The sequence below is a fragment of the Epinephelus lanceolatus genome, chromosome 6, assembly GCF_041903045.1.
Source record: "Epinephelus lanceolatus isolate andai-2023 chromosome 6, ASM4190304v1, whole genome shotgun sequence".
Lineage (NCBI taxonomy): Eukaryota > Metazoa > Chordata > Actinopteri > Perciformes > Serranidae > Epinephelus > Epinephelus lanceolatus.
The window spans coordinates 32,446,848-32,460,649 of record NC_135739.1 but is presented as its reverse complement, the minus strand read 5'-3'; the positions used below and the strand labels follow the sequence as shown (position 1 = coordinate 32,460,649).

The following is a 13,802-nucleotide window of genomic DNA, read 5'->3' as shown; positions in this document are numbered from 1 at the left end:
CAACACTTACATACACACGGTTTGAAATGTGCAACACATACAATAGACAGATTTTTGATTAGTCCTTTAAGGCCAAATCAGCAGATCCAAAACACCTTCATCAAACAGTAAAATAAAACAGTCTCTCTCTTTCTCCTGCATCAACAGGGCCAACAGCTGTGTGAGAGTGTGTGTGAGTGTGTGTGTGTGTGTTGCATAATGGCCTATCAGTCATGCAGTAAGTGCCCTGGACAGGAAAATGGCAACACCTTGGGAAAACACTGGCCAATATGATTACGGCAAGGGGGGTGTGGGTTAACTTTTTCCATGGGCTGTGCTGTAAATCTGCAGACAACTGTAAAAGTGCTGCAGGGTTTGAACGTTCTGAGTGGCGCCCAATCCACTCAGGAGGTTTAGATCAATAATGCAGGTTTGGATCCAATAGAGACATTACTGCATTTGTCATTTGCACAAGGGAAAGTATTTAAATCGTTGGAGCAACAATAGAAAACACATCATCATGCCGACTATCTTTCAGACAAATGGAGGTTTAGTAGATAAACTAGGATGTAGCATGACTTAAACGTCCTCTGAAGCTTTCACTCTACTAAAGAGACAGAAGATTGTGGCAGACGAACATATGAGATATGTGTGGATCAGGATGGAGACTGGAGGTACTTGAACTAATGTATAAACAAGCATAAATGCAATGTTACCATGGCGTTTCCATATCGTCTTTGTCTATTTGAGGTTTGACAGGTGCTCTTTTAAGTACACCACCTCTCTGTGCCCTCTGCTCCTGCAATGGTTTAATGGCATTCAACTTGAGAATTAGTTTATGTTAATGCATCCAACTCCTCACACTCCGCATTTTCTTTTGACGACATTCTGAAAATTCGGTTGCAGTTTGTGCTTCATTTGGATGAAAAGTTGAGCCATGTATGATCATGAAATGCTTACTTTTTAAAGGAAGAATGACAAACATCCTTCTGACGAACATACGTAAGCCTACTAAAAAGTTTGTGAATAAAACAGTGCTTTAACACTGAATTACAACCACGTAATTATCTGTGAATTTTGTAATTTGCAGGACTCAAAGATTGCTACGAGTGTTTCCAATGTTTCTATATAAGGTTATAGTGAGCCAGTGTGCCAGTGCGAGAAAATGCATTCAAGTGGGGCTCTACATTTCAGAAACTGGGTGCAAATTCATATGCACACAAGTACAGTATGTTATTCTTGCAATTATGTTGAGCAGCTGCCACGCCAAGTGAATATTTAGCAGAAGAAATACACTGTTTGGAGGGATCCAGTATCAGCAGGTGGAGTTGGGGTGGGACTCAATACTGGCCAATCATCAGCTCACAGCAGCAGTTTCCTAATGGGCTGAGATTTCAGGCCAGCTTCTCCTCAGATGTGCAGAGTGCCAGGCACAGAATCCTAAATATAAGCATCTAATATTAATATCAAGACCCTAAATTCTTCCAAGTGCAGATGGTTCGCATTTTAAGAGCCCATAAAAAGTGAAGGAGGCAGAACGTGAACATGAAACAAACCTACATGAAAGGGATTTATGTCTCTGTGCACCAAAATTGAGCAATTGTGATGATGTCTGATGAAAAGGTGTTGTGGATTAAAGAATCTCAACAGAGAGAGGATACTTTGAAGCATTATTATGGAAGTGGTAAGGAGAGGTGTCTTGAACATCTTGAGACTGTTTCCTGCAGACAGAGGCTGCAGCATCTGTCAGCATCAGAGGAGCCTTGTGCAAAGATCTTCATCGTGTACAGTAAGTAGCACTGGGAGTGCTGGGTCCTACATGGGTTGTTGGGACTGATTTGGAGATTAGTTCAGTGATTGATGCAAGCTGCTGGTGTGATGACTCAAATTGGTTAACGCGAAGGCCAATGTTACTTACAAGTTCTGTCAGTGCAACACTTCCTGTGTGTTTGACACAGAAACACTGCAGGATTAACACAATTTTTTCTTATACTACGTACTTATCTTATATTAATTTAACCACCCAGGTAAGATAATAGATTCTCATTTAAATAAAGTTTCACGTATTACAGCCTAGTGAAAAGTCATTATAATGGTGATATAATGGACAGCGAGCTGGATTTCTACTTGACACAAGGTTAATGTCACTCCCCCGCTGCAGTGCAGGTTTGGAGTTATAACTCAGCATTGTATTTAACCCACTGATAACAGCATTGCAGGATGGATTTGTCGCTCAAAATCAGAGCGTATGGTGCTTTAATTATATTCCAAGTATAAATCCCTAACATTATGGAGCTGTAGTTACATCAAGGTAACTTTTACCTCGATGTCTCACAGGTGATAATGAGACAACTGGTGTGCAGTCTCTGTTTTTATGTTCTTTCATTTAATTTCATAGAATGATAGTATCTAATAGAACATTAGCAGTGAAAATGTGCAAAGTTTAACACTTGAGGGAGGAGGAAAAATGTATGTATCAATGAAAGGTAAATGCAACTAAGCATAATGGAAACTGATACAGTAAATAAATGATGATGTACAGTCATGACATACCATCACTGCATGGGCCACTGTAAGCTTTCTTCATCATCTCCGAAAGACTTTTAACAGCTTATTTATGCACACAGAGCTGCTACCAGAACCCTTCCAAGAGCACATAGCTGTAATATTAGTTGTTGAAAACGCTATATTTCCATTGTCTAGTGTGCTCTCTGTTATCATACATCCACTGTTTTTCTTCATTTGAGGTTTGACTAGCATTCTTTTAATCACCCTCTCCTGCAGTAGCACCTGACTTGAGAGCAGTGCTTAATTTGAGCTGGAACGTACTGGAACGCATACCAGGATCTTTTCAGAAAAGGCCCTGGTGCGTTCCGGAACTAATTTGCATGGGTCTAGAACTTTTCACATCTAAAAACTACATACAGTATTGGCTGATGTCACTAGTGTTGCAGGGTGGAGTACTGTAGTACTATGGTGCCTCACATACCACTACTGTGGAATAAGTTCAAAGTACAATCGCAAGAGGGTGAGTGTCCATGTGCTGTCCAATAACGGCGCGCGCTGGCCACCTGGCACTCAATATGCTGCTGTAGTGGTTTGTTTTCCAGACATGTGAGTATCTTTGAGCATTGAAGGTTATTATTTATTTCTTTTTACATGTCAGCAGTGATTTGTTTTCCACAGAGCTCTACGGTGCGAGCATTTTACTCGCATTTGCGACTAGCCTACGGCGGCTCCGTGGCGCAAGATAGCGGCTTACCGGTGACAGAGAAGTCCGACTCCAGGTCCAGTAGCCTAATTTCCTCTTTCGCTGGCGTCATGACTGCCCCGTAGTACCTGGACAGCCGAGCCATGGCGGCACACAGGTATGTGGCGTGTCAGAGGAGAAACAAGTCATTCACGTTTCTCTCTTTGTGGCAGGTAATGGTCCACAAACCTCACCGCACTTTAGGGACTGTTCTTATGAAGGGACTGTTCTTTACTTATGAAGGGGAGGAGGGTGGCTGGTTGATTTTTATTTTATTTATTTATTTTATTTTGATCCCCCCTCTGTTAATCCCTTGTTGGTGCTGTTTTTGAAGTATGAATAAGTCAATAAGTAATTTATTCCACTGAAATATCATTGATGTATTATAGAAAAGTAATTTATCTTTTTATAAATGACAAAAGGCAAATCTGCCTCATTTTTGCTGTGGTATCGTGATACTACTCAGAACCGTGATACTTTCACTGGTATCGTACCGTGGGTCCTAATTTTGGTACCGTGACAAGACTAGATGTCACAGCCATTCCATTCGGAGTTGCGCAGTGAGGCGGTTCGGGTGCCGCTTAAAAAAGTGTTCCCCCACTGCTCTCTCAGAGGCCCAAAGTGTTCCCCTACTTCTAATTTTACAAATTAAGCACTGCTTGAGAGTTAGCGCAAACTCCTGCTTATCACGATGAACCAACTCCCAATATTCTCATAACAGTAGTGCATGGAAAATCATGTTTTTCTATGCCCACTATTCTAAGATTTTAGTTAAAAATTGCTCCACATTCCCTCAGGACCAACACCAGAATGATAGGCATACGCAGAGGAGGACAGATACATACACTGGCTTTGTACGCAGATGACCTTATACTCCTTATAGCGGAGCCACATACTTCTATCCCCAGCATTTTAGATACAATCTCAAACTTTGGTGATATCTCAGGATATAAGATCAATTTTAAAAAGAGCCAACTCTTCCCAATTAATCAGGCAGCTTTAGACTTAAATTATGATATATACCCTTTTAAGGTTGTTCGTGATTCTGTCACTTATCTTGGTGTGTGTGTGACTCGGGAATACAAGGACCTGTTTAAATTTAACTTTAAAGCAGCTCTAGAGAAAGCTAAACAGGATCTGACTCGGTGGTCAAATTTACCCCTATCCTTAGCAGGTAGGATCAATTCTATTAAAATGTTAATCATGCCTAGATTTTTATACCTCTTCCAAACAATGCCAGTCTTCATTCCAAAATCTTTTTTTTAAGGATTTAGATAGACATATTTCTTCATATATCGGGAACAAAACAACCCGTACGTAAAGCCTTTCTGGAATTGCACAAGAGAGACGGAGGTCTTGCTTTACCCAATTTTCTTTTTTATTATTGGGCTACTAATATCCACAAAATAACCTTTTGGGTATCTACATTTAGAACGGGGGACGGCCCTATGTGGTCCCTAATGGAAGACCTCTCATGTCAACCGATGTCTCTAGTGGCACTAGTGTGTGCTCCTCTTCTTTGAGCAAACATTATTTCACAAATAACCCAATTGTAAAAGGCTCACTGAGGATATGGTCACAGTTTAGACTTCACTTTCAACACAAAGATGCCATTGCACACATGCCTATTATTTCAAATCCGTTGTTTCCTCCTCAGCGAAACTCAGCGTTTCGTATATGCTTTCAAACGAATTTGAAATGTGTAGATGATCTCTTTCATAATAATGTGTTTGCCTCCTTTGAGCATTTAGTGTCAATATACAATATCCCTCGGCTGCATCGCTTAAAGTATCTCCAGATCCGAGATTTCACTCGCCGGAACTTCTCCTCTTTTCCATCCCCCCCACCTCTGGATGGTATTGGGAAATGCCTTGATATTAACCCATATCTAAGAGGACAGATTTCTAGACTGTATGACATTATTTAAGACATGGGGAAACCCCCTCTCGACCACCTAAAGGGTTCCTGGGAGAAGGAATTTGGGGGTGAGATATCTGATGAGTCCTGGCACTCTGCAATTACGATGATTCACTTGTCCTCCATTTGTATTCGCCATGGCCTAATGCAGTTTAAAATCTTTCACCGTCTACACTTATGTAGAAACAGACTTGCCAAACTGTATCCAAATGTAGACCCAACGTGTGAGATGCCATCAGGCACCTACCATGCTTTTCCACATGTTTTGGTCATGCCCAGCACTGGCATTATTCTGGACGTCCATTTTTAAAACATTCTCTCATATGTGTGGAAAAGTTATTAATCCGGACCCCATTATTGGCATTTTTGGAACTGCCCCAGAAAGAGTAACATTTCCAAATTCTCAGTCAGAGGCTATAGCCTTCTCTTCCCTCCTAGCTCGACGCCTCATCCCTCTTAGGTGGAAGGCGACTACACCTCCATCTCACGCACATTGGGTTAAGAGTGTTATGTCCCATCTTAAGCTGGAGAAGTTTAAGTTTACCATATGTGGCTCCACTCAGAAATTCTTTACGATGTGGCAACCATTCCTGGATTACTTTGAGAAAGAATTCCCCTCTAGCAATTTAGGATAGCTCCTGACCCCCCACCCCTACCTGAGATCTTTTAAGTTATTCTATATTTTATGGGACTAATTTTTTTTATTATAATTATTGTTATCTAAATTCATTTTTATTTTTATCATTATTATTTTTATTTATGTATTCATTTTAATTAATTAATTTTCTCCTTTTTCTGTATGTGTGTGTGAGTGTGTGTGTGTATGTGTTAATATGTAATACTATAACAATAATAGTGAAGGTCATGTCATTATTGTCTGTATTGTGTTTATTGTGTTTGTTATGGAAACTCCAAATAAAAACAGTTCAAATAAAAATTGCTCCACATTTGGATGGAAATGCAGCTAGTGAAAAGGAGATTACCGATACTTTCTTTAATATTCTTAATGTCGTCTTCACTTTCAATGTTCTCAATAGAATTTGTAGGAATAGCCCAAACTGACCAATCACAGTTCTTACTGTGTCTACATAATGTCTCTATAGAAGCCGCAGCTACAGTTACATTCTTGAGGAGGCGCACACCAGCTGTGGCGTAGCTATGTCTGCTACGTGCGTAGGCTCTGTAGCTATGTCGCACCTTAAGTAAGCAAAAGACTCAGGATTTCTATGGCTTATTGTGCCAGAAAGAAAACAAAGGAGCCACATTAACAAAGGACTCATTTAAACGTGGTGACTGTGACTCTTTTGTCATCAGGTCAAACACCTTCTCTTTCGATGGTAATGACTTTGATTTCAATGTGGACTTAGCATCTAGTGCCACTGGACTGCTCAGCTAAATGATGGCTTTGCCATGGCAACACATCGGCTCTCTGGGTCTCATACACTATGCCAGGGCTCATTTCCATGACAACATTATCAAAAATCTCAACCACCAACAGAGAGCTGCTTCAGCTTCAATTCAAAGCCGCCTGCTGCCCCTGAGTGCCCCCTTTTTTGGCTAAGAAACTGAAACTAGAGAATGTTTGCTAATGTAATGACCAGCCCTTATGTACACACACACACACACACACACACACACACACATACAAAACAAAAACCCAGGTTAAGTTACATGCTTCCCACCAAGATCCCCTACCACCCCTCAAGCATAAAGCGCGCGCACACACACACACACACACACACACACACACACACACACACACAGGGCGTGACATGTGTGTTACCTGGCTAGCAGTGATACAGTCAGTGAAGGCACTCCTCCTGGAGAAAAACGTAAGGAGCTGCTGCCAGCGAGAGGAGGAGGTGGATTGGGAGGAGGAGGCAGGAGAGGAGGTGGAGGGGGAGGAGGTGTGGGGAGGTGCCAGCTCCTCTGATGAGCCCCGTTTGGGCCCCAGCTTCTGTTTGACTCCAAGCCCCGCCCCTTGACCCCCGGATGCCCCACCCACCCTTGCACTGCGGGGGTACAGGGTGTTGTTGCCGAAAATATAGTTCATCGTCTCTGCTGTCTGCTCTTCCCCTTAGACACACAAGAAAGAGTTCATGTTGTAGCACTTCCCCACTGCTTCATCTCTAATTTCTCTCTCCTCTGACGCTTCACTTTCTCTTAAGCTCTTAAGGTGTTGGCTGTCAAATACACAAGTCCAGCACTTCCTTATAATCTGTCACCAGTTTCTGATGAGGGCTGTGATGCTATTTTCATCGTCTCCTCTCAGTTTTCTCTTATTATTAGCGCTTTCTTTTCCCTTTTCTTTTCTTCAGCTCCCTCAGGAGTGAGAGAGCAGCTGGCAGATGGAGAGATGAGGAGGAGGAGCTGGAGGAGGAGTTGGAGGAGGAGGTAAAAGGTGCAGGGCAGGTAGACAGAGTCCTCATAGAGTTGCAACATCAGTCGGTCCGTCGGGGTCTTTGTACATCCACTCGTCAATCCATCTGACCATCTGTCTTTGTTGTCCATCCATTTGTCCATCATCCCATCTTGTCTCTAGCCAGGAGAAATGTCCAACATCCGCATCTCTGGTAGTCCAAAATCTCCTCTCTTCAACTCCTTCCTCTCCTCTCTTAAGAGAGAAGACAGAGTGAGAGCGAGCGTGGGCCAAGCAACGACAGGATATGAGGATTGATTATTTAAGGGGGTTCACTCTTTCTCTCTGTCTTTCTCCACCCCACCTCTTCCTCCCTCCCTCCCTCCTCCTCTCTAGTCCAAGGAGATGACCAGTCAATCTCCCCTCTGTCACTGTGTGCGCTCCCATTAAATATGGAAGGAAGAAGGGAGGGAGGGACGGGTGGCTGGATTGATGAAAGGAGGGAGGTGGAAGGATGCAGGCGAGGAGGAGAGCATCTGAAGTAGAAGGATGGTTGGAAGAATCATTCTGCAACTCTTCTGTTTCTCCTCCTCCCCTCCCTCCTACATCTGTGATGCCGCTCCAAGTCTCACTCTCTTCTCTCGTCTCTCTCACTCAGTACAGTACATTATTTAGTCTCTCTTTCTCTCGCTCTCCTTTTTTCAACCTACCCCACACCCACTCTTTCTATCTCTCTGCCTGTCTTTCAGCAAATTGTCTTTTCCAGTCTTTTATTGGAGCTGCAACCTGACGCCTCTCTCTCTCTCTCTCTCTCTCACTGTCAGATATCATTACTGGTACAAGCCACGCCTATACATTCCTGCCAGCCAATGACAGACGCCCCCTACTCCAAATACACACACACACTGCCTCAAACATTCATGCACACACAAACATGCAATGATGCCTGTTGCAGGTTGAGGAGGAGACGAGGTAGAAAATGCTGAATGCCACAGAAGTAGACACTGAATGCTAGTGGTGGCTAGACAGATAACAAGATAAGTGTGTTTGTGTGTGTGTAGGTGTTCTCAGGTGTGTGTGTATGTGTGTGTGTGCACATGTCTGTGTGTGTGTGGGAGAGAAAAGAGAAAAACCACAGTGAAATAATATGAGAGAGACGTTTGTCCAGTTTCACCCAGTAACAATAAGCATTGAGCCAACAAATATGCTTCGAATATGTGTGTGTGTGTGTCAAAGTGCATGCATTAATCAGTTTATAAGTTTGTTGTTTATATATGTGTGTATGCATGTGTGTTTGTGTGTGCGGGAGAGGGATCTTCTCCTGAGGCTGTTTCCAGACACTGCAGCACCCAGCTCTCCCACACACTCTCACTCATGCACACACACATACAAACACACACACAGACATACACGCACAGAGCACGACTCCAGAATGGAAAACAACAGGCTGTTGCTGGGCACCGACTGAGATAAAAGAAAAGACAAGACAGGAGAAAGGAGAGGAGAAAGTAGACAACCGGGCTAGCAAGTGGCCTCGCAGCATGCTTCAAGCAGGGCATAAAGGCCTGGAGGCTTTAGCATGCAGTGAATTAGCTAGCATGTCTGGGCCAAAGGCAGGATAAGTTAAAGAGCATCCAGGCTTGTAGGTGCTAGCTTTATTGAGCTGGTAACTCTGAGTGGCCTTGGCTGCGTTTCCTAGCTCACTACCACAAACTAAACAGAGCTATTACCTGCAGTATCCCCTAGTATCTGAGGTGTATAGCTAGCCTACAAAGCTATCTTAGCCTCTCTGAGGATTAGCCACAGGTGGAGCAGGACCCCTGTCACAGTTTCTTCCTGTGTTTCCTTGGGAACTGTGTCTATGGCAACAGCTTTCCGAGTCCTGAAATACACCTGGTACTGGCTGACTAATGTGTTGTTTGCCAAGATCTGAAAAGATGTCACTGAGATTTCTTCTGCTTTTTTTTTTTTTTATTAACCTAATATGAAGAAACCTGCCTCATATGTGACAGGGAAATAGAGTGGGTGAGAGTCAGTGAGAGAGATTTTTAAGAGAAGTGTTCTCCTATTCTGGCTTGAAATCACTTTTGCAAAAGGCTTCTGTGACTAACACTTAACAGTATGAATATAAAATAGCTACAGACCGGCCAAGTTGCTACAAGACTACAAAGGCTACATATATTAACAGTCCTACTTTATAAAGCTGCTACTAAATTATTATCTTGATGGCATATCCACACAAGAGAGTGACTGAGAAAAATGGGAAAGCTTGGCTGATGTGGATGGTAAAGTGGATTATGCCCAGCCTTGTAGCTGGAATAAAATGTTGGCATTGCATGTTTCTGCAAACCACAGATACCTTACATTTACATTTGTATGTTTCATATGTATCATATCAAACTTTCGAAAGTGACATTGTTCTGATTAAATACATAGGCTAAGCTGATTTTGTCAATGGGAGCTGGAAGGGATGGTGGATGGTGTGACACCTCAGCAAGACAGTGCTAAGCTGCAGACTGCTGCAAACCACTGCTTGAGACCAACAAACAAAACAGGTTGTTTTATCAGCTAGACATCTCTGTCTCCAGCAGGGATAGAACCGCCAAAACCAGGCACTTAAGCCAAAACATGATCTTTTCCCATTCATTAGCAAGTGTTTTTTGTGGCTAAACATAAGCACAAGTTAACCACAGCACTGTCGAAACATATAGTTTAAACATGTCCCCTATACATTAAGGTACAAATGTAATGTAGCTGTGGTTTGCAGAAAAGTAAAAGCCAGCATTTATTCTGGTGACTGGGTTGCAGTAGCCTTGGTTAGCAAGTTAAGATTTTTTCACATTCAATTAAATACAGTTTATAATAAGATCGCGCTGGATGAAAAGTATCAGTTCAAAAAAGTTTTTACAATTCATCACGGAGACATAAATGTCTAAACCAAATTTCATGGCAATCCATCAAAAGGTTGTCAAGACATTTCACTAAAAACTTATTAGATATAGTCTGGAAAAAGTGGTGGACTGACAGCGTTATCCCTAGAGTCATGCTGCTGGCATAGCTTAAAAAAAAGCTGGTTTTGGTAATGTAACAGATAGATTCTTCCTGGTTAACAAGCTCTCTTTAAAATAACACACATGCAGTGTGATAATTGCAGAACACAACACTGAAGCAACCTGAGCTTCTCACAACACCCACAAACAGTAAGGACATACCAAGACATCAATCATGTTATCCACGGTGTGAACACACAGTAAGAAGCTATCATCGGAGCTAGCATAAATTACAACTGGAACCATATCATTAGCATCTGCCAGTCACCCTCTACAGCCAGTGTGTCTGCAGCTAGACACCATGACAAAAAACACAATACTCTGACATGTCAGCTGACACAGCAACAATCCAGTGACACACTGTCTATATCACAACTACCCCTGCCTCCATGTGCCTCTCTCTTTCACTTTTTCCTTCTGTCTCTCCCTCTCTCACTCCAGTCAAATGTCAGCCCATGAATGCCGGCTCTATTAATATTTCAGGACCAATTAAATAAAAGCACACATCATGCATGTTTAATGTCTGACTGCTGAGAGAGCCAACTTTGCCCTTCCATCCTCTACAGGTATGCCAGGCTAGTGATGGATAGCCCAGCATACAAATGCAATGTCCACTTTTTTTTTTTAACAAACAATTTGCTTCTTCTCCTGCCCTGGCTGTGGTCCCACCACAGACTGACCCACAACCTATTTTGAATACCAGCTCAGCAGGCACCAGACAGTCTGACCCTGTAACCCAGTAACAATGCAGTTATGTATGTTTGTAATATGGACTTGAGGCTTCATTATTGATTTTAACATATTTGGTCAACAAGGTGGCCAACCGAAACTGAAACATGCCCTGTCATATTGTGCTAGCTTGCTGTTAACATGGCTCTCAATGAAATTGTCATAAATATCGGCTTTGTGTTGTCAACAACCATAAAGGGACGCTGGTGCAGCTAGAGGCACTGTAAACCAGACGTCATGCAGATCTATACTGCAGTCTCTTCCAGTGGTTCCTAACCTTTTTGGCTTTCCCCCAGCCCTTCCATTAGATCCCTTTCAGATTGAGATAAGGACCATTTTGAAAAGCTATGTCAAGCTCCCCTGGTAAATACAGGGGATATAGAGGACTAAACATACAGCACTGCAAGGCACCAGCTCCCAACAGGTCAGGTTCAATATTTAGCCTCTTAATTCGTGTTAGGGGTGGGCTGGGCAGCTTTTCCTCTGCACAATATTTTTATAATCACAACAGATCAGATTACTTTGTGCATTATGAAGGGGTTGTTTGTTATGATGAATCCATACAGCATTACCATCTCTTTCTGCAGCTCCACTGCAGGAGCTTTAAAGCAAGTTTCAGTTTATTGTTTAGCTATTTAGCCCCAACTTTGCTGTTCTGGTTCATTCTCACGGCTCTCATAGCAATGTTTTCGGCCACAGCGTGAAAAATCCACTGTGTGCTACCTGCTTAACACCAAACAGCCGACAAACAAAGTTAGCCAGTAGCTAATTAAAATACTAGAGCGTTAAGAGCCAGGTACATATTTCCCTCACAATGTGACCTCATCCCAGAAGCCCCTGAGAGACCTTTGCATTGTATCTTAATGCAGAAGGGGTCAGCAGATCTTGAAGCACAAGGGTTTGATGGTAAACCATGTGAGTCGACTCACGTGATTAAGAAGGGGTCAGCTGTTAGGTTTCGGGAACAAAACTCCTTAGTTAGTGTCAGGATAAGATTGTAGTTGATGTTAGTGACATCAGATGACTCACCTGACTAACTATTGAGATGACTAATGACTGAGTTCACAAAATAAATCAATGCTAATTTTAAGTTTCACACAGGACACGAACACCGGCCTTTTGGGTCAAAGTCCTGTGCTTATTGGACCGATCTACCCTCTCACCTGCCCTAAGCAGACCTTTGCACTCTTTATACTAGATCTAATGCAATCCAGTAACGTTGCAGATGGCTTTACACTGGAGTTGGTTGAAAGCCTGGTGTGTCTCATACTAACCCTAACAGGTACCCCAGTAACATCGCCCGAGTGGCGTATTTTGACGCCCTGGGAATGAGACAAAGCTGTTCCTCAAGAGACTGTGGAAATCAAACAGAGCTGAAAGGAAAGTTAATATTAGACTTACATCCACCAGGTGCCACAAACATGACTCCAAATGGAAGATAATGTTACTCCTCTCTCTGCTCAATGTGTAAATAGGATACTACTTGCTAAAAGGTTTGCCAAATGAAATGAAAACATTGCAATGTGTCAGTTTCCAGTGCCCCCAAGTGGCCAATGTAGTACTTACTGCAGGTTTAAACATCTGAAATTTATCTTCCTCCAAAGAGATAAAGGCAGTACTAGAAGCCTTGCCATCTTTGAGCCTCTGTCAAGGTGATTACATACAGAAGGTTGCATATTTTGGCTCTAAATATCTTAATAACTATAAGATGCTCAGTTCCTGAAGGGTCAGGCCAAGCCTGTTCCATGCTGCTACGTTAAACATTACAAATGTTGGTGATCTAAAAAACTGGATCGAGTCCGTCAAGACAAGTCATTTCTTAAAATAATAAAGACACTGCTTTCTTAAAGATAATGAACATAAAGGAGAATTGTTGGGAGTTTGTTGAATGTATATGTAGAGTGGCTGGTTTGTCTCTTCAGCTCTCTTGCCGTCCATATTGAAGCAGAAATCACTATACACCTGTTAGACATTACAGTAAGTGCAGAGTAAAAGGTCTTACTGACTCCTAATTTCTATTACTGTATCAGCAGGAGGGGAAAGAGATTCATTGAGGAGAAGTGACTTGGCCAACTGACAGGTTGATTAACATCCAGCAACAAATCTGCCCTCTGTCTCTGTGTCTGTCTGCCTGCCTGTAATTCTCTCTTTATCCCATCTCATGCCGCTCCCCCTGACCCTCTCTGTCTTTCCTTCCTTCCTAATTATCTGCATTAGCTTAATGACTAAGAGCCACTAAGGTCTCTGAGTGGCCTATGTGTATCTTACTGTTGGTGTGTTATAGAAAGACAGCGAGAAACTTTTTTATTTTTTCTCATCAATCAGTCTCTACAGCAGATATAAATTTTGTCGATGATGTTATTTAAGCTAAGTCAATTATACTGCTGCAGCATCGGCTGCATTTCCTCTTCAGTCTGCCATAAACTGTGTAAAATGTTTGTCAATAGTGATAACAGTATGCCCCGCGATTTCATTTATTGAGCCTCTTTACCGGCAATATTCAATCATTTAGCCATAA

The 13,802-nt window shown here is 42.4% G+C and overlaps 1 protein-coding gene across 9 annotated transcripts in view; it reads right to left on the bottom strand.

Annotated features, from left to right (window-relative positions):
• The window catches only part of LOC117253444 (discs large homolog 1-like protein), a 134,605-nt gene that overhangs the window by 77,943 nt on the left and 42,860 nt on the right, over positions 1 to 13,802 (bottom strand). Inside the window, exon 1 of one of the 9 annotated variants that reach the window (XM_033620884.2) lies at positions 6,930 to 8,213. The exons of the other annotated variants lie outside the window; for them this stretch is intronic. Within the exon in view, the coding sequence (XP_033476775.2) occupies positions 6,930 to 7,199 (270 nt within the window). The 5' untranslated portion in view covers positions 7,200 to 8,213. Of the gene's footprint in view, positions 1 to 6,929; positions 8,214 to 13,802 lie in introns of those variants that run through there. 9 annotated transcript variants of the gene reach the window in all.